General features: G+C 29.8%; 1 protein-coding gene and 1 long non-coding RNA gene across 3 annotated transcripts; one reads left to right on the top strand and one right to left on the bottom strand.

Moving 5' to 3' along the window:
- On the top strand, positions 1 to 16422 carry LOC143249975 (uncharacterized). Its single transcript, XM_076500609.1, has 3 exons — positions 1 to 1641; positions 12294 to 12471; positions 15047 to 16422. The coding sequence occupies exons 1-3, from the start codon at positions 5 to 7 to the stop codon at positions 15131 to 15133; spliced, it is 1902 nt and encodes a 633-aa protein (XP_076356724.1). The 5' UTR covers positions 1 to 4; the 3' UTR covers positions 15134 to 16422.
- Positions 16423 to 16957: 535 nt separating this feature from the next.
- LOC143249974 (uncharacterized) lies at positions 16958 to 21204 on the bottom strand. Of its 2 annotated transcripts, none has more exons than XR_013028070.1 (3): positions 20837 to 21204; positions 18144 to 18686; positions 16958 to 17845 (listed from the first exon to the last, which is right to left on the bottom strand). It is a non-coding gene; the product is annotated as an uncharacterized LOC143249974 (long non-coding RNA). The 2 variants fall into 2 exon arrangements; XR_013028069.1 differs by having other exon boundaries at positions 16960 to 17845; positions 18144 to 18207; positions 20837 to 21198.
- Between the last annotated feature and the right edge of the window lie 50 nt (positions 21205 to 21254).

The raw sequence follows: 21254 nt of genomic DNA, 5'->3' as shown, positions 1-21254 counted from the left end.
GGAAATGCTCGCTAGAGAAAGACGGAATATTTCTACAAGTCCAATAAAACACATGCATGTCAATAACAGTATTGCAGTGGGAGTAGTAGACTTAACCCAAGAGTCCCAAAGAAAATCGGAGCGACCGTCATCTTCTCCTTTACCCTTACAGCAAAAGTCTGAGAATACTTACACCAGTTATACTACTGAGTCGAAAATTGCCATGGAGATCCGAGAATTTAAGGAACGAGAGAAAGAGCTCCGAGCTCTGCGTGAGAGTATCCGTTCTTCTGATATCAATGAGACGTTGCCAAACGAAGAAGATAATGATGTTAGCATTGAAACTAGCCACTCTGATTATTCTGTGAAATCTGGAAGCTCGCGTGGCGATAATCCATCTTCTGAACGTCGGTCGCCATTTACAAACACTGTTCAGCCTGAACATAGAAGACATCACACTCCGGCCATTCCTTTGGACACTCTGCACGGTGGTCAGCAATACAATTTGGGATTTGCTTTCGCAAATAGACAGAAAGCAAATGTAAAGGTCAAGCCATTATTAGACAATGAAACTCAAGAGACGGCTGTTTATATATCCATGAGTGAGTCTCCTGTAGAAAAAGAAATTCGTCTAGCGAAAGAAAAAGAAGAAGCTTTAAGAAGAGAACGCACTCAGATGTCTCAAGGCTCTCAGATGTCTCAACGCACTCAGATGTCTCAAGGCTCTCAGATGTCTCAACGCACTCAGATGTCTCCTACAACAGAAGGTGATCAGGAATCTACTAAAAATTCAACAGAAGGTGAGAAGGAATCTACTAAAAATTCAAATACACCCAACTTCTCAAGATCGAAATCATCCACGCCTACGACTTTCAATGGTGACACTCAGAAAATGCTGGCCACATCTAGGATACAAAAGGAAATTAATGAGCAAACAGAACGTGAGCTGGCCCTTCGAGCAGGTGGTCAAATTCAAACAATTTCGCAAGAACGAACTGATTCTAAAGTAACAAGACTCGGTGATGGAGATTTCTCCCTGAAAGAAGAAATAACTTTAAATTCGGTTGAGCCGCAGCAATATAAAAATATAATCACTTCAGCTCAACATGATGATGCCTCGTCATCACCACTTTTAGTACCAATTCAAACAGGTGCAATGGTTTCAAATAACACTTTGTCACTTCAACTGCCAGCTAAAGTTCAAGGCGTAGTTCCTGATAGTGTTATTTCACAACCAACTAAGACACCTTCTTCTATCATGAACGGACAGGAAACAAGAATTCCTTCCCCTTCGAGTTCTTCAAACTCTTCTAATACGATTACACCACCAGGTCGAAGGTTTGTCCAAAATCCAACAGGAAAAAGGGGAATCAGTATGCAAAGATTCATTGCCAGCCGAGGTAAAGAAGTCCGTGCTATTTGTTCTTCCAGTCTAAAAAGCACTTCCAACGGTTACCCAACCCCTGCGTTTATTAGAGGTTCTTCTGCCGTTCAAAATGTAAACCAAACATATGGCAATTTCAATGCTTTGGCTCCTGTTGTCGTAAGAAGAGAGAAGACCGAAGGGAAGCCACCTTTAGCTCATAGAAAATCTCTTCCCTCAACTGAATTAAAAATCCAAGAGGAATTAAAGGAACTAAAACAACGAGAGGAAGAGTTACGGTAAGCTTTGTGTTTTGTATTTCTCTTTAAAACAGAAAAATATTATGTTTAATACTCATAAGTAAGCCACAAAATCTCATTTTGTGTTGATTGTACACTAGTCATTTTAAGTGGCAATAAACTTTCATGAGGCTTTGAAATGTCTAGTATCCTGGAAATCATTGCTATTGATTTCACCATGAATTCCTTACTTCGGAATAATTTTGCCTGCCACAGTCTAGGAATTATGTTGCAACGTGACGTCAGATTATTCTAACAAATTACAACCTTTTATAAAAATTACTTCTTGCTCCATCAAGTTATGTTTCTAGTTATGCTGTATTACGTCAGCTAACACGATAAACGTACTGCCACTTACTCCGCATGACTTTTTACATATTTCGTCGAGACTGTGATCTAGGCGGAAACAACAGATGGTTAATAACCATTTTCCAACTTCCGTTCTCGTCTGGGAAATTTCTACAAGACTGAGAGCGTACTCTATCTTATGATGACCAGAAAAACACTTGAAGTAAAAATGAACCCTAAAGATGGCTGATATGGATGTTAAAACCTTAATTAAAATAAAGAACAGAACAACGTTTCAACCGTCTTAGATCATTTTCAGGTCAACAAAGAGAATTTGCAACTGACCGTTGCCAGACAGATGTCTTAGGGGCGAGAGCATAAAAGGGTACGAGACTGTAGGGGGTGCTGCTAGATGCTAGAGTTGTTGTATAAATGAGGCTTCTTTGATTTTGCTACCACTAGGAAGTAGGGAAACAAATACAAACAAACGCAAACTAGCGTCCCAAATATAAATAATTAACATATTCCATAACTTTCACATAATATATTGTACACAAATTAATTTAAAGGAAGTCTTAAACATAGTCTACCAGTTTATATTATACTGACTATACGTGTATATTATCGTTATTGGGATGCTTATTGTTCAGCTACCTGTCAATATTCGTTCGACTTATTGAAAACTAAATCCTGAATTTAAATCCCCTATAGTTTTATGTTTATACATTTATGGAATATATAGGTTCTTTTAAATATGAAGATCATTGAGTTGCTGCCTTTTCACATCCTCGAACATTAAAAAACGTTATAAACCTCTCTTATTAAACTAAAATAAACATTATTAATAGTTAAAACTAATTTGTAGATTCCTTGCATGGGTTTAACTATTTTTTGTTAATAGTAATTTGATATTTACATTGTTCAAGATCTGAACAAGTTCGCATTGTACCATGTTTCCAGAATGTTATGTCTCTCGCCATTTTTGGTTATTGCTTGCTTTCTTTTTAACATTTTTATTGTATTGTCTCCATTATATACTGAACAGTTCTGATGTTGCAGTTCACAAGTGAAAGTGTTATTTCGTACTTGCTAGTTCTCAAGTTTCAAGTCTGGAATATATTGTTATTAATCACTGTTGTACTTCAACTGTACAGGCTTATTGCTATTAATCACTGTTATATTTCAACTGTACAGGATTATATTGTTATTAATTACTGTTGTACTTCAACTGTACAGGATTATATTGTTATTAATTACTGTTGTACTTCAACTGTACAGGATTATATTGTTATTAATTACTGTTGTACTTCAACTGTACAGGATTATATTGTTATTAATTACTGTTGTACTTCAACTGTACAGGATTATATTGTTATTAATTACTGTTGTACTTCAACTGTACAGGATTATATTGTTATTAATTACTGTTGTACTTCAACTGTACAGGATTATATTGTTATTAATTACTGTTGTACTTCAACTGTACAGGATTATATTGTTATTAATTACTGTTGTACTTCAACTGTACAGGATTATATTGTTATTAATTACTGTTGTACTTCAACTGTACAGGATTATATTGTTATTAATTACTGTTTTGCTTCAACTGTACAGGATTATATTGTTATTAATTACTGTTGTACTTCAACTGTACAGGATTATATTGTTATTAATTACTGTTGTACTTCAACTGTACAGGATTATATTGTTATTAATTACTGTTGTACTTTAACTGTACATGATTATATTGTTATTAATTACTGTTGTACTTCAACTGTACATGATTATATTGTTATTAATTACTGTTGTACTTCAACTGTACAGAATTATATTGTAATTAATTACTGTTGTACCTCAACTGTACAGGATTATATTGTTATTAATTACTGTTGTACTTCAACTGTACAGGATTATATTGTTATTAATTACTGTTGTACTTCAACTGTACAGAATTATATTGTTATTAATTACTGTTGTACTTCAACTGTACAGGATTATATTGTTATTAATTACTGTTGTACTTCAACTGTACAGGATTATATTGTTATTAATTACTGTTGTACTTCAACTGTACAGGATTATATTGTTATTAATTACTGTTGTACTTCAACTGTACAGGATTATATTGTTATTAATTACTGTTATATTTCAACTGTACAGGATTATATTGTTATTAATTACTGTTGTACTTCAACTGTACAGGATTATATTGTTATTAATTACTGTTGTACTTCAACTGTACAGGATTATATTGTTATTAATTACTGTTGTACTTCAACTGTACAGGATTATATTGTTATTAATTACTGTTGTACTTCAACTGTACAGGATTATATTGTTATTAATTACTGTTGTACTTCAACTGTACAGGATTATATTGTTATTAATTACTGTTGTACTTCAACTGTACAGGATTATATTGTTATTAATTACTGTTATATTTCAACTGTACAGGATTATATTGTTATTAATTACTGTTGTACTTCAACTGTACAGGATTATATTGTTATTAATTACTGTTGTACTTCAACTGTACAGGATTATATTGTTATTAATTACTGTTGTACTTCAACTGTACAGGATTATATTGTTATTAATTACTGTTGTACTTCAACTGTACAGGATTATATTGTTATTAATTACTGTTGTACTTCAACTGTACAGGATTATATTGTTATTAATTACTGTTGTACTTCAACTGTACAGGATTATATTGTTATTAATTACTGTTGTACTTCAACTGTACATGATTATATTGTTATTAATTACTGTTGTACTTCAACTGTACAGGATTATATTGTTATTAATTACTGTTGTACTTCAACTGTACAGGATTATATTGTTATTAATTACTGTTGTACTTCAACTGTACAGGATTATATTGTTATTATTAATTACTGTTGTACTTCAACTGTACAGGATTATATTGTTATTAATTACTGTTGTACTTCAACTGTACAGGATTATATTGTTATTAATTACTGTTGTACTTCAACTGTACAGGATTATATTGTTATTAATTACTGTTGTACTTCAACTGTACAGGATTATATTGTTATTAATTACTGTTGTACTTCAACTGTACAGGATTATATTGTAATTAATTACTGTTGTACTTCAACTGTACAGGATTATATTGTTATTAATTACTGTTGTACTTCAACTGTACAGGATTATATTGTTATTAATTACTGTTGTACTTCAACTGTACAGGATTATATTGTTATTAATTACTGTTGTACTTCAACTGTACAGGATTATATTGTTATTAATTACTGTTGTACTTCAACTGTACAGGATTATATTGTTATTAATTACTGTTGTACTTCAACTGTACAGGATTATATTGTTATTAATTACTGTTGTACTTCAACTGTACAGGATTATATTGTTATTAATTACTGTTGTACTTCAACTGTACAGGATTATATTGTTATTAATTACTGTTGTACTTCAACTGTACAGAATTATATTGTAATTAATTACTGTTGTACCTCAACTGTACAGGATTATATTGTTATTAATTACTGTTGTACTTCAACTGTACAGGATTATATTGTTATTAATTACTGTTGTACTTCAACTGTACAGGATTATATTGTTATTAATTACTGTTGTACTTCAACTGTACAGGATTATATTGTTATTAATTACTGTTGTACTTCAACTGTACAGGATTATATTGTTATTAATTACTGTTGTACTTCAACTGTACAGGATTATATTGTTATTAATTACTGTTGTACTTCAACTGTACAGGATTATATTGTTATTAATTACTGTTGTACTTCAACTGTACAGGATTATATTGTTATTAATTACTGTTGTACTTCAACTGTACAGGATTATATTGTTATTAATTACTGTTGTACTTCAACTGTACAGGATTATATTGTTATTAATTACTGTTGTACTTCAACTGTACAGGATTATATTGTTATTAATTACTGTTGTACTTCAACTGTACAGGATTATATTGTTATTAATTACTGTTGTACTTCAACTGTACAGGATTATATTGTTATTAATTACTGTTGTACTTCAACTGTACAGGATTATATTGTTATTAATTACTGTTGTACTTCAACTGTACAGGATTATATTGTTATTAATTACTGTTGTACTTCAACTGTACAGGATTATATTGTTATTAATTACTGTTGTACTTCAACTGTACAGGATTATATTGTTATTAATTACTGTTGTACTTCAACTGTACAGGATTATATTGTTATTAATTACTGTTGTACTTCAACTGTACATGATTATATTGTTATTAATTACTGTTGTACTTCAACTGTACAGGATTATATTGTTATTAATTACTGTTGTACTTCAACTGTACAGGATTATATTGTTATTAATTACTGTTGTACTTCAACTGTACAGGATTATATTGTTATTAATTACTGTTGTACTTCAACTGTACAGGATTATATTGTTATTAATTACTGTTGTACTTCAACTGTACAGGATTATATTGTTATTAATTACTGTTGTACTTCAACTGTACAGGATTATATTGTTATTAATTACTGTTGTACTTCAACTGTACAGGATTATATTGTTATTAATTACTGTTGTACTTCAACTGTACAGGATTATATTGTTATTAATTACTGTTGTACTTCAACTGTACAGGATTATATTGTTATTAATTACTGTTGTACTTCAACTGTACAGGATTATATTGTTATTAATTACTGTTGTACTTCAACTGTACAGGATTATATTGTTATTAATTACTGTTGTACTTCAACTGTACAGGATTATATTGTTATTAATTACTGTTGTACTTCAACTGTACAGGATTATATTGTATTAATTACTGTTGTACTTCAACTGTACAGGATTATATTGTTATTAATTACTGTTGTACTTCAACTGTACAGGATTATATTGTTATTAATTACTGTTGTACTTCAACTGTACAGGATTATATTGTTATTAATTACTGTTGTACTTCAACTGTACAGGATTATATTGTTATTAATTACTGTTGTACTTCAACTGTACAGGATTATATTGTTATTAATTACTGTTGTACTTCAACTGTACAGGATTATATTGTTATTAATTACTGTTGTACTTCAACTGTACAGGATTATATTGTTATTAATTACTGTTGTACTTTAACTGTACATGATTATATTGTTATTAATTACTGTTGTACTTGTACAATTATATTGTTATTAATTACTGTACAACTGATTATATTGTTATTAATTACTGTTGTACTTCAACTGTACAGGATTATATTGTTATTAATTACTGTTGTACTTCAACTGTACAGGATTATATTGTTATTAATTACTGTTGTACTTCAACTGTACAGGATTATATTGTTATTAATTACTGTTGTACTTCAACTGTACAGGATTATATTGTTATTAATTACTGTTGTACTTCAACTGTACAGGATTATATTGTTATTAATTACTGTTGTACTTCAACTGTACAGGATTATATTGTTATTAATTACTGTTGTACTTCAACTGTACAGGATTATATTGTTATTAATTACTGTTGTACTTCAACTGTACAGGATTATATTGTTATTAATTACTGTTGTACTTCAACTGTACAGGATTATATTGTTATTAATTACTGTTGTACTTCAACTGTACAGGATTATATTGTTATTAATTACTGTTGTACTTCAACTGTACAGGATTATATTGTTATTAATTACTGTTGTACTTCAACTGTACAGGATTATATTGTTATTAATTACTGTTGTACTTCAACTGTACAGGATTATATTGTTATTAATTACTGTTGTACTTCAACTGTACAGGATTATATTGTTATTAATTACTGTTGTACTTCAACTGTACAGGATTATATTGTTATTAATTACTGTTGTACTTCAACTGTACAGGATTATATTGTTATTAATTACTGTTGTACTTCAACTGTACAGGATTATATTGTTATTAATTACTGTTGTACTTCAACTGTACAGGATTATATTGTTATTAATTACTGTTGTACTTCAACTGTACAGGATTATATTGTTATTAATTACTGTTGTACTTCAACTGTACAGGATTATATTGTTATTAATTACTGTTGTACTTCAACTGTACAGGATTATATTGTTATTAATTACTGTTGTACTTCAACTGTACAGGATTATATTGTTATTAATTACTGTTGTACTTCAACTGTACAGGATTATATTGTTATTAATTACTGTTGTACTTCAACTGTACAGGATTATATTGTTATTAATTACTGTTGTACTTCAACTGTACAGGATTATATTGTTATTAATTACTGTTGTACTTCAACTGTACAGGATTATATTGTTATTAATTACTGTTGTACTTCAACTGTACAGGATTATATTGTTATTAATTACTGTTGTACTTCAACTGTACAGGATTATATTGTTATTAATTACTGTTGTACTTCAACTGTACAGGATTATATTGTTATTAATTACTGTTGTACTTCAACTGTACAGGATTATATTGTTATTAATTACTGTTGTACTTCAACTGTACAGGATTATATTGTTATTAATTACTGTTGTACTTCAACTACAGGATATATTGTTATTAATTACAGGATTATATTGTTATTAATTACTGTTGTACTTCAACTGTACAGGATTATATTGTTATTAATTACTGTTGTACTTCAACTGTACAGGATTATATTGTTATTAATTACTGTTGTACTTCAACTGTACAGGATTATATTGTTATTAATTACTGTTGTACTTCAACTGTACAGGATTATATTGTTATTAATTACTGTTGTACTTCAACTGTACAGGATTATATTGTTATTAATTACTGTTGTACTTCAACTGTACAGGATTATATTGTTATTAATTACTGTTGTACTTCAACTGTACAGGATTATATTGTTATTAATTACTGTTGTACTTCAACTGTACAGGATTATATTGTTTAATTACTGTTGTACTTCAACTGTACAGGATTATATTGTTATTAATTACTGTTGTACTTCAACTGTACAGGATTATATTGTTATTAATTACTGTTGTACTTCAACTGTACAGGATTATATTGTTATTAATTACTGTTGTACTTCAACTGTACAGGATTATATTGTAATTAATTACTGTTGTACTTCAACTGTACAGGATTATATTGTTATTAATTACTGTTGTACTTCAACTGTACAGGATTATATTGTTATTAATTACTGTTGTACTTCAACTGTACAGGATTATATTGTTATTAATTACTGTTGTACTTCAACTGTACAGGATTATATTGTTATTAATTACTGTTGTACTTCAACTGTACAGGATTATATTGTTATTAATTACTGTTGTACTTCAACTGTACAGGATTATATTGTTATTAATTACTGTTGTACTTCAACTGTACAGGATTATATTGTTATTAATTACTGTTGTACTTCAACTGTACAGGATTATATTGTTATTAATTACTGTTGTACTTCAACTGTACAGGATTATATTGTTATTAATTACTGTTGTACTTCAACTGTACAGGATTATATTGTTATTAATTACTGTTGTACTTCAACTGTACAGGATTATATTGTTTAATTAATTACTGTACAGGACTTATATTGTACAGGATTACTGTTGTACTTCAACTGTACTGTTGTATTGTCTGTTGTAACTGTACAGGATTATATTGTAATTAATTACTGTTGTACTTCAACTGTACAGGATTATATTGTTATTAATTACTGTTGTACTTCAACTGTACAGGATTATATTGTTATTAATTACTGTTGTACTTCAACTGTACAGGATTATATTGTTATTAATTACTGTTGTACTTCAACTGTACAGGATTATATTGTTATTAATTACTGTTGTACTTCAACTGTACAGGATTATATTGTAATTAATTACTGTTGTACTTCAACTGTACAGGATTATATTGTTATTAATTACTGTTGTACTTCAACTGTACAGGATTATATTGTTATTAATTACTGTTGTACTTCAACTGTACAGGATTATATTGTATTAATTACTGTTGTACTTCAACTGTACAGGATTATATTGTTATTAATTACTGTTGTACTTCAACTGTACAGGATTATATTGTTATTAATTACTGTTGTACTTCAACTGTACAGGATTATATTGTTATTAATTACTGTTGTACTTCAACTGTACAGGATTATATTGTAATTAATTACTGTTGTACTTCAACTGTACAGGATTATATTGTTATTAATTACTGTTGTACTTCAACTGTACAGGATTATATTGTTATTAATTACTGTTGTACTTCAACTGTACAGGATTATATTGTTATTAATTACTGTTGTACTTCAACTGTACAGGATTATATTGTTATTAATTACTGTTGTACTTCAACTGTACAGGATTATATTGTAATTAATTACTGTTGTACTTCAACTGTACAGGATTATATTGTTATTAATTACTGTTGTACTTCAACTGTACAGGATTATATTGTTATTAATTACTGTTGTACTTCAACTGTACAGGATTATATTGTTATTAATTACTGTTGTACTTCAACTGTACAGGATTATATTGTAATTAATTACTGTTGTACTTCAACTGTACAGGATTATATTGTTATTAATTACTGTTGTACTTCAACTGTACATGATTATATTGTTATTAATTACTGTTGTACTTCAACTGTACAGGATTATATTGTTATTAATTACTGTTGTACTTCAACTGTACAGGATTATATTGTTATTAATTACTGTTGTACTTCAACTGTACAGGATTATATTGTAATTAATTACTGTTGTACTTCAACTGTACAGGATTATATTGTTATTAATTACTGTTGTACTTCAACTGTACAGGATTATATTGTTATTAATTACTGTTGTACTTCAACTGTACAGGATTATATTGTTATTAATTACTGTTGTACTTCAACTGTACAGGATTATATTGTAATTAATTACTGTTGTACTTCAACTGTACAGGATTATATTGTTATTAATTACTGTTGTACTTCAACTGTACAGGATTATATTGTTATTAATTACTGTTGTACTTCAACTGTACAGGATTATATTGTAATTAATTACTGTTGTACTTCAACTGTACAGGATTATATTGTTATTAATTACTGTTGTACTTCAACTGTACAGGATTATATTGTTATTAATTACTGTTGTACTTCAACTGTACAGGATTATATTGTAATTAATTACTGTTGTACTTCAACTGTACAGGATTATATTGTATTAATTACTGTTGTACTTCAACTGTACAGGATTATATTGTTATTAATTACTGTTGTACTTCAACTGTACAGGATTATATTGTTATTAATTACTGTTGTACTTCAACTGTACAGGATTATATTGTAATTAATTACTGTTGTACTTCAACTGTACAGGATTATATTGTTATTAATTACTGTTGTACTTCAACTGTACAGGATTATATTGTAATTAATTACTGTTGTACTTCAACTGTACAGGATTATATTGTTATTAATTACTGTTGTACTTCAACTGTACAGGATTATATTGTTATTAATTACTGTTGTACTTCAACTGTACAGGATTATATTGTAATTAATTACTGTTGTACTTCAACTGTACAGGATTATATTGTTATTAATTACTGTTGTACTTCAACTGTACAGGATTATATTGTTATTAATTACTGTTGTACTTCAACTGTAGAGGATTATATTGTTATTAATTACTGTTGTACTTCATCTGTACAGGATTATATTGTTATTAATTACTGTTGTACTTCAACTGTACAGGATTATATTGTTATTAATTACTGTTGTACTTCAACTGTACAGGATTATATTGTTATTAATTACTGTTGTACTTCAACTGTACAGGATTATATTGTTATTAATTACTGTTGTACTTCAACTGTACAGGATTATATTGTTATTAATTACTGTTGTACTTCAACTGTACAGGATTATATTGTTATTAATTACTGTTGTACTTCAACTGTACAGGATTATATTGTAATTAATTACTGTTGTACTTCAACTGTACAGGATTATATTGTTATTAATTACTGTTGTACTTCAACTGTACAGGATTATATTGTTATTAATTACTGTTGTACTTCAACTGTACAGGATTATATTGTTATTAATTACTGTTGTACTTCAACTGTACAGGATTATATTGTAATTAATTACTGTTGTACTTCAACTGTACAGGATTATATTGTTATTAATTACTGTTGTACTTCAACTGTACAGGATTATATTGTTATTAATTACTGTTGTACTTTAACTGTACAAGATTATATTGTTATTAATTACTGTTGTACTTCATCTGTACAGGATTATATTGTTATTAATTACTGTTGTACTTCAACTGTACAGGATTATATTGTTATTAATTACTGTTGTACTTCAACTGTACAGGATTCAGCGGACTCGTCATCTTGCTTCTTCACAGCCTAACCTCCACACACTGATTGATGACAATGATGGCCAAACTGAATCATTTGGTCAAGACAATTCCCAAATCCTTAAAGAACGGTCCAGTAGTAATCCTGACCTGTCCGAAAACGGTACCATGGAAAACCACGAAGAAATAAAGGTACGTCGCAAATTTTTTTCTCAACAATTTATAAGAGTGCGTCGCGTTACAGAACCTTTCTTAAATAAGCATTTTGGTGTTTTGCGTAGTTGACGCTTTTGAAGTTTTTATATTACACTGAAGCGTTTGATTTGCACACTTTGGTTGTTATAGCCACTGAAATACACAGATAGCAACAACTGAAAGTAAAGAGCTGTCCTCTGGTTCAATGGACCAATATATTTATTTTTTACCAAATGCTATCACTTTTTCGTTCAAACAAGAAACGTAACTTTTTTATTCACCTGAAAAATTTTCATTCATTGAATCATTTCATTTTCTGGTGAATCCAGTGAAACACCCTAAAACTCAGAAAATATCACAGTAAACTTTACAAAAACCCAATAAAAAAATCCTATCTCTTGAAAAAATCATCCACTATTTACTTTCAACACAGTTCTTTCACTTGTAAGAATATTTTACGAAAATATTGGAAGCCAATTGCCGTTTAACAATGTGAAGGTTATTTTGGTATAAGCAATCAGGAAAGCTAATTGAGTTTTGGTCTATTTTATTATATAGTTACTGTATCAAAATACAATGTGTGAGAGAAAGGAGAGGCTAAAATCTGACCTTACCTTTGCAAAAGCAGAAAAAAACATAGTCCTGCTTTTCACATATTTTTTAATAGTAGACCAAGTGATACATTTTCATTTCAAATGGGTTAAAGGTTACCACACAAACATAAGTTCAGCTGCTGTATTTTAATTCATTGCTCTTCAGTTGCTGCATAATATTACTTATCAGACCTGATGTATTAGCTATTAACAAGATATTTTAATTCCAGCGCGGTAAGGAGGTGGTGACTTGTTATTATAACACAGTAGTGGTAGTGAAACACATCAAGCATTGGTGAATGTGAGATAATGAAAAATAATACAGTAATGGTAGTGAAATACACCAGACTTGTTAATATCATATAATGACAGATAGATAACACAATAGTAATAGTGAAATACATCAAACATTGGTGAATGTGAAATAATGATAGATAACGTAGTCGTGGTAGTGAAATACACCAGACTTGGTGAATATCAGATAATGACGGTTTTGTTAGTCGGAACAAAAATCACCATTAAAATATACTTCACTTTAAACTCTCTTAAATTCTCTAACAGTTATTGTAAATGAGGTTTAGGGACTATAACACCAAATGAAGACGTCTTAAAAACAAACTTTAGAAAGGAAAAGCCTTACGTGTTGTAATTAAGCCTAACTTTATTTACCCTTGTTGAACTTGTATAAAATTGAGGTCAATGTAAACTCAGTAAACAAGCAGCTGTCTCTTAACCCTATGTTTTTTAGATGTTTTACAGGAAATGTTATAATTCCATACAAGTGGTTAAATTAATTTTAACATAGAATTTAAGAACACTTATTTAATAGTGTAATAATGTGAAACAAAACAGAAAGACTTATTTGATAATGTAATAATGTGAAACAAAACAACATATTTTACACAACAAACTACAAAAACTTGGTAATATATCAATTTCAATGTATCAAGATTATAGACTTTTTCACTGAGACATTGTATACCAAATACTATGCATTTTTCTCAAGCCAATTGGAAACGGCATTGGGAGTGCAATCATGATTCTTACAAACTTTAGACAGCCCTCAGAACATTTCAATCATGTGCCTAAAAATATTTTACTTTAAACAAATTCATGCTATATTAATACATATATATATGTTATACTGCGTATGATACTTAATACCATTTGCAAAAAAAGGTTTAGTTAGAGTTTGTTTTATATCAATAATATTGATGCGGTTTACAAACTTACTTTTCATGGAGGAAGATAGATATTTAATGCTCTTGTAGAAGTACTAACGCCCGATATTAATTCTCTGAAGTTGAACGGTTTATAATATTCGAAATCTTTAAACGTTCCTGGTCAAATATCTGTAGTTTTCTGATTAATAAGCGTTAATCAGAATTGTAATCACAACTGCAGTTTTGAGGCTTATAGTTTACTGACTGTAGCTGATCAGTAATATTCTTTTTAACTGTCTCTTGACGCGTCGATTTATAAATTTTAGACGAAGTTCTCGAGAGTTTACAAATGATAACAATAGTGACAATTACTGGTATTTTACATTCATAGTACATTGTTGATTCATACGCTCGAGAATCTTCTGCAAATTTCGAGAATAGGCGGGACTTTCCCAACACACGTATATTTTTAACTGTATATTAAACTAAAACAAACATAAATAGTAAATACGTAATATTAAATCCGTCACACAATAAGTAGTATTATATTGATTACTATATGGCTTATTGTTACAATGTATGGCATTGTACTGTTACAATATAAAATATTGTGCTTTTAACTCCATAATAATAACTAGACTACATTTTCACAATTTTTGCTTCGATGTAAAACATTGATGCAGTTAATACTGGCAATAAAAAGGCGAATTACATTAATTCATGTAAGCCATTCCTTAGTAGTACAATGTGTTTTCGACAAACGTAGAAAACTTGTTTATATCTATAACTGAAACACTCTTGTTTGGTTGGTTTTAGGCTCCAACTACAGCTAATCAAAGACGACGAAGTGCGTTGATCGCCCAATGGGAACAGAGGATTCAAGAAGCCGAGGTTAAGACTTGAAGGTTATTGAACTTTCTTATAGGTTCGTGCTTGATTTCAAAATTTCACATGGAAGAAGGTGTGTTTAACGAGTATTACAAGATTGTGACAACGATATTAAGTTATTTTATGTTTTAAGTATTAATTAAAATGCTTCACTTCTTTGTTTATTTTGTTTAATTTCTCATGTGTTAAATACTTGAGGCCATTCAAATAAATAATCTACGGTGTTGTTCTTGCACCATGTGTTGGAAAAGTAGGTAAATTATAGATACTGAGAAGTAATTTGCTAATACAATCGTGTGTAAACCATGAAGAAATTGATGCTGTATTTTATATTGATGCAGAGATCTTTTGTTTTTGTTTTCATTTACTTATTTTATTCTTTAAATAAATAAATAATTAATTTGAATCTCAGAAATTTACATAGTTTGTGCTGGCTGTAACATCCAAATTTTATAAACTAAAAAATTGACTCTCAGATACTTATTGAAACCACAATAATGCGTTGTTGTTTATTACATGTTGATTCATTTTGCGACTGAACTTACTGAATTTGGTATAGTATTTTCTTTTACTTTTCAAAGGTGTAAGAATTAAAAAATTTTTGTCATTTTTCTAAATTATACTTATGTTGTTATTCTCGATTTCGACTCAAAATAAATCTTGCGTTCACCTTGCAACAATAATTTGATAAAGCATTGGCTTTACTTTCTTATAATGTTTTTATTAAAGTTATGTTAACTTCATATAATAGCAGTTTTCCCTCTCTAAAACAGCGTTAATAGCTTCTTTTAGAGTAACGCCATGGAATCTGCATTAACAGTTTCTTGTCATCACCCCATGTTGCATTCCATATGAATTTAGAGTAAGTTATTTTGACTCAAAATGATTCTAGCGTTAACCTCAGAAAATCACGCTCCCATTGGCTTTACTTTCTTATCATTTTTTATTAAAATTGTGTTAACTCCATATAGAATTATAAAAATTGTATGATATACATATTATGAAGAAAATGATAATTGATGTTAGGATTTTCATATTGTAACTATTTTGTTCCTTAGAACCAGTGCTGTATCACCGCCCACTTTCTATCATTTTTCTAAAACTATTAAATTTCCCAGAGCTGTGTATAACAAACCTTTGTTATTTTGTTATCCACACTCATGAGGTTACTTTATATATTACGACTGTTTGGTTGGATTTAAATATAAAACTTTTGCGTCCACATTGTATTATCTTTCTTATGTGTAAATATACATAACATGCTTGTATTAGATCATTCAAAACATCTGCCATTATTGACAATTCTAGCTTTTTGATTTCTCTTAATTGTTTCATTTGTAGAAGCACTAGAGTATTTTCAGTTAATAAAATATTTGTAATGTCAATGAATTTTATACGTATTAGCATTATATAATTGTCCCCCGGCGGTTAAGCGGTAAATCCGAGAACTTACAACTCTAAAGAATCATGTTTTGATATTTGCGGTGTGAACAAAGGACGAGTAACCCATTGTGTAGCAGCTTTGTGTTTAACAACAAATAAACACTGAATAATCAATAAGTAATTTCTATGGTTATGAAACTGCTATCGTTCCAAATAGTTTTGTATATTGTGTACAGTGTTGCTGTGAACTACAGTCTCTCCTGAAGGGCGTGTGAAAAATAACTGTGATTTGCCTTTAAAACAAGTTCTGTTAAAGTATGTTTACTTCGAAGAAATCTGAAGAAGGTAATTTATCGTTATAACTATAGTTTTTGCTAATTTAGTTGAGGGATTAGTTAGGGTAAGTTGTTACAGTACTAAATAATGTGAAAAACTATATTTCTTTACTAACTTTATTTCATGTTCTGTACATGGAAGTATTAATCTTACTAATAAAATGCTGTACGTTTTATTACCCTACAATGAACTGGAGTTTCTTGGTACATAAAATAACATGATAAGAAAAAACACTGTTACGAAATAACATGGTAAGAAAAAACACTGTTACAAAATAACATGGTAAGAAAAACACTGTTACATGTATATTTTTGGAACACTAAAAAGTAAGATATAAATTTTAATAACAAGGTATTAGGGAAAATAATTCTGGAATGCAATAAATACTTTAGAAAATAAATAAGTAATTAACAAACAAGACAAAAAAATAACAAATATAACAATGCAACAGTGGTCATATTCTGGAAAAGTACAACTAATAACACAAGATTTGTTTTGTATAACACAGGAATATTAGGTTTCGTAGAAAACATAACTACAGTCATTACTTCTCTAAGTGCCAATGTTTCATCACTGAACCAAATTTGAAAGAAATCCATAAAAGTTAAGTATATTTCTCTAACAAATAAAGTTTCTGTTTATATTCGATGTGAATTAAAAAACGAAAAGAAAAATACGAAAAAAATAGATCAAAGTTAGAGATTTCTCAATGTATGACCTTAAAAACTGAAGTGCGAAATAAGAGCCCAATATAGCATATTTATTTAAAATATATTTTAGTTTGGATCACCATAGTCCAAGATACAGAAGGTGGAACATTGCTAAACTATCATTCCTGTTAATAACATACAGTGTGTCTTGCTTTGGCCTTATGATAAACGACCGCGTTTTTTGTTTGTTTGTTTTGACAGAAAGCCACATCTAAGGGTAGTTAGTGTTCTGATAAATCCTCTAACTGTTAAATTAGAGCTTCCCAAGAGTTGGCAGTGAGTGTTGTTGGCAAGCCGCCTTCTGTTTTGTTTGTTTGTTTGTTTGGGAATTTCGCACAAAGCTACTCGAGGGCTATCTGTGCTAGCCGTCCCTAATTTAGCAGTGTAAGACTAGAGGGAAGGCAGCTAGTCATCACCACCCACCGCCAACTCTTGGGCTACTCTTTTACCAACGAATAGTGGGATTGACCGTCACATTATACACCCCCACGGCTGGGAGGGCGAGCATGTTTAGCGCGACGCGGGCGCGAACCCGCGACCCTCGGATTACGAGTCGCACGCCTTACGCGCTAGGCCATGCCGGGCCAGCAAGCCGCCTTCACTCTAGTGTTATCACTTCGAAATAAAAAACGACTAGCGTAGATAGCTTTGTGCAAGTGTCTGAAAAAAACAACAAAAAAACATTAAAATGTTCTTTTTTAAAGTTTTACTTACAGAATAGCCACTGCTTTTATTAACTGTAAATTACCTGTTTTGTTTTTACTAACGCAGTCTTAAATTTATGAAGTATTTGAGTATTTAACTTCACTTATAAAGCTATTTAAAATCGTTAAGACAAACAAAAACTTCTTACAAGGAATACTTTCATGCATTTTGAAATAAATAACCTAAATTGTTTGCCGCGTCATCTAGTGGGATAATTTTAAATTTTACTCAGTGGTCTTAATTTTATTCATTTAAGATAAAAATGCAGTGGAACCCCTCTAAAACAGCCACCTTCGGGACTGAGACAAACTGGCCTGATTAGAGGGGTTCCACTGTACCTAATTAGGGACTATGTTAACAAAAAAATGGACTGTGATTGAATGACCGCTTTCAAGGAGTGGCCGCTTAGAAGGGTTCCACTGTGTACACAGAACCTGTAACCAGTATTTTAGTAATTAGTCAAGAAAACAAAGACATTTTATAGTTCAGTAAAGATATGAACTTTATTTTTCTCGACAGAATTATACTTTTATTTTCAGAATATTGAACAAGGTTTAATTTGAAACTGTAAAGCCAACCTTGTTTGGGATTTTTACGAGCATCGAAACATTACGTATATTATGTCTTACGTTTATAAGTTAAAAACGACAAGAACGTTCTAAGATAGCAAATAATTTTTTACACTTATATAAAAACAATTAAGTTGAAACATCTGAAACGTTGTATCTCAGCAACGGTGCATTTCTATAACAACATTTTTTATTTTAATTCTTTATATAGTGGAAATGCTTCAGAACTATTTAATACCAAAATTCATAGATGGCTGACACCTTAATGGTAAAACATGAAATTCATGAATTATCGTAGTAAGATATCGCTATATATTTAATAAATGTGAGAAAACGTTACGTTCCACTGTAGTTATTCAAAAATAAAAAAAAGTTTTAGGAAAAAGAAACTTTTATTCACAAATTCAGTTTGAGTTTAAAGTTGTGTTGGATTAGAAAAAATGAGTAATAATTGATATTTAAGTCAGGCCTAATTTATTTGTAACATAAAAGTAGTTCTCGAGATTTTCAAAATTATTCGATGACTAAAGTAAAACGAAAATAGTTTTTGTTCTTAATATAGTGAAATAAGTTATCAAAAGATGGCAGGTCTGAAAGTTGCTCGGTTTAATTAAGCACAATCTATCCCGATGTTACTTCTCCGTATTGTAATATTGTAATTCTTCTGTTAATTGTGCCTTTATGTGCTTTCGTTATAAATATTTTCTTTTGTTTGTTTTCGCTTAGCGGCAGTAATCTAATTTTATATACTATAAACATTGTTCTGAAATATTCTTAAAATTTTGTCAAAGCAATTCTAGACGGAAAGTCCTCTAAAATATTTTAACCAGTTTACTATATTTTCTGAAGACTCATCCATTATTGAAATTTCAGAAATAAAAATTATTCAAACACCTCAAAATGTTTCGTTCCTACGTGTTAACTTTTTATTAATTTATAATTCAGGTAAAAGAAAATAATGTGGGAATAATACATAGCGAAAGAAAACAACATTCAAATTTGTAAGTGTTCGATAATGTAGCCACTATCATTCACCGTTTGTAGCAAGTTTGTAAACAGTAAAACCATTACTGAAGGTTAATAACTAATTCATAATGTCTAAGAACACATTTGAAATAAATATATAATACAGACTTCTTATAGGTGTATTAAAATTTATTTAAAACCACAAAATAAGTTAGAATGTTCTGAAATACTATTGAAAGTAATGAAATACTAGTTATTATTAGGTAAATTGTATTTTTTTCCTGTCTTATATATTGGATTGTTGTTCAATCATACTAATAACATTATCTTTACTTCAGATGCTGGTGTATTGAATAGCACGTGACAACGATTAGATTTTGACTTACTGATCATGCATTGACTGCTATAAAACAGTCGGTCAAAGGTCATAGTGTATGAGAACAATTAAAATTAAGTTATTATAAAGGTACAAAATAACACAGCGGGTTTATATAATAAATACATTAATGATACTGATAAATTATAAGATCAGTAATGTAACGATAGTTATCATGTCTTTCGATTTAATATTTATGAATGTATTGTTTGTTTGTTTTGGAATTTCGCACAAAGCTACTCGAGGGCTATCTGTGCTAGCCGTCCCTAATTTAGCAGTGTAAGACTAGAGGGAAGGCAGCTAGTCATCACCACCCACCGCCAACTCTTGGGCTACTCTTTTACCAACGAATAGTGGGATTGACCGTCACATTATACGCCCCCACGGCTGGGAGGGCGAGCATGTTTAGCGCGACGCGGGCGCGAACCCGCGACCCTTTTTTTATGAATGTAACAAATTTGCTAGCTTTACATAACGTAATCATACAATGAACATTTCAATTAGACCAGAAAACTTCCTGAATGATGTAGAATTTGATCATTAGTTGAAACAATGATTTGATTGAATATGAATGTTGGATTTTGTTCTTGTCTTAATATTGTAATAGGAATTTAATAAAATATTAAGCTTTTTTCTGACTAGGAATAAAAGTGTAAGGATGGACAGTTCTTACCAATACTGACTTTTATGTAACTGTAGGATTATTTCTAAAATATTCCTCTGTCAAACAAAGGTAAGTCAACGGACTTACAATGTTGAGATCCGGATTTCGATTTCCAGTGTCGAACATGTCAAATAGCCTAGTGTGCCTTTGCTCTAAAATAAAACAGAAACAAACACTCCGAAATCTATGGTCTGCAATCTTGTGATGGTAATTAATATAAATATAATTTTAGTTTTAATGAACCATTGCAATAACTAGGTTAATATTTTTGTAACAACTATTGTGTTAAACAAGCATCAGTAGTTTATACAAAGGGAGACGGACAGAAGTAAATTATTGAAAATTAATAATTTAGCGTATTTTGATTCGGATTAATATAAAATCAAACCATTCTCCAATATATATATATATATCTTTTTTTCCAGTA

Source organism: Tachypleus tridentatus, chromosome 4 (genome assembly GCF_004210375.1).
Source record: "Tachypleus tridentatus isolate NWPU-2018 chromosome 4, ASM421037v1, whole genome shotgun sequence".
NCBI classification, from domain to species: domain Eukaryota; kingdom Metazoa; phylum Arthropoda; class Merostomata; order Xiphosura; family Limulidae; genus Tachypleus; species Tachypleus tridentatus.
Note: the sequence above shows the minus strand (reverse complement) of the source record. Positions and strands in the feature narration are given on the sequence as shown.

Coding starts and splice junctions, on each gene's coding strand:
- LOC143249975 (XM_076500609.1), top strand. CDS start 5: ATGCTCGCTAGAGAAAGACGGAATATTTCTACAAGTCCAATAAAACAC. Junction 1,642..12,293: donor CAACGAGAGGAAGAGTTACG/GTAAGCTTTGTG, acceptor TCAACTGTACAG/GATTCAGCGGACTCGTCATC. Junction 12,472..15,046: donor AAAACCACGAAGAAATAAAG/GTACGTCGCAAA, acceptor GGTTGGTTTTAG/GCTCCAACTACAGCTAATCA.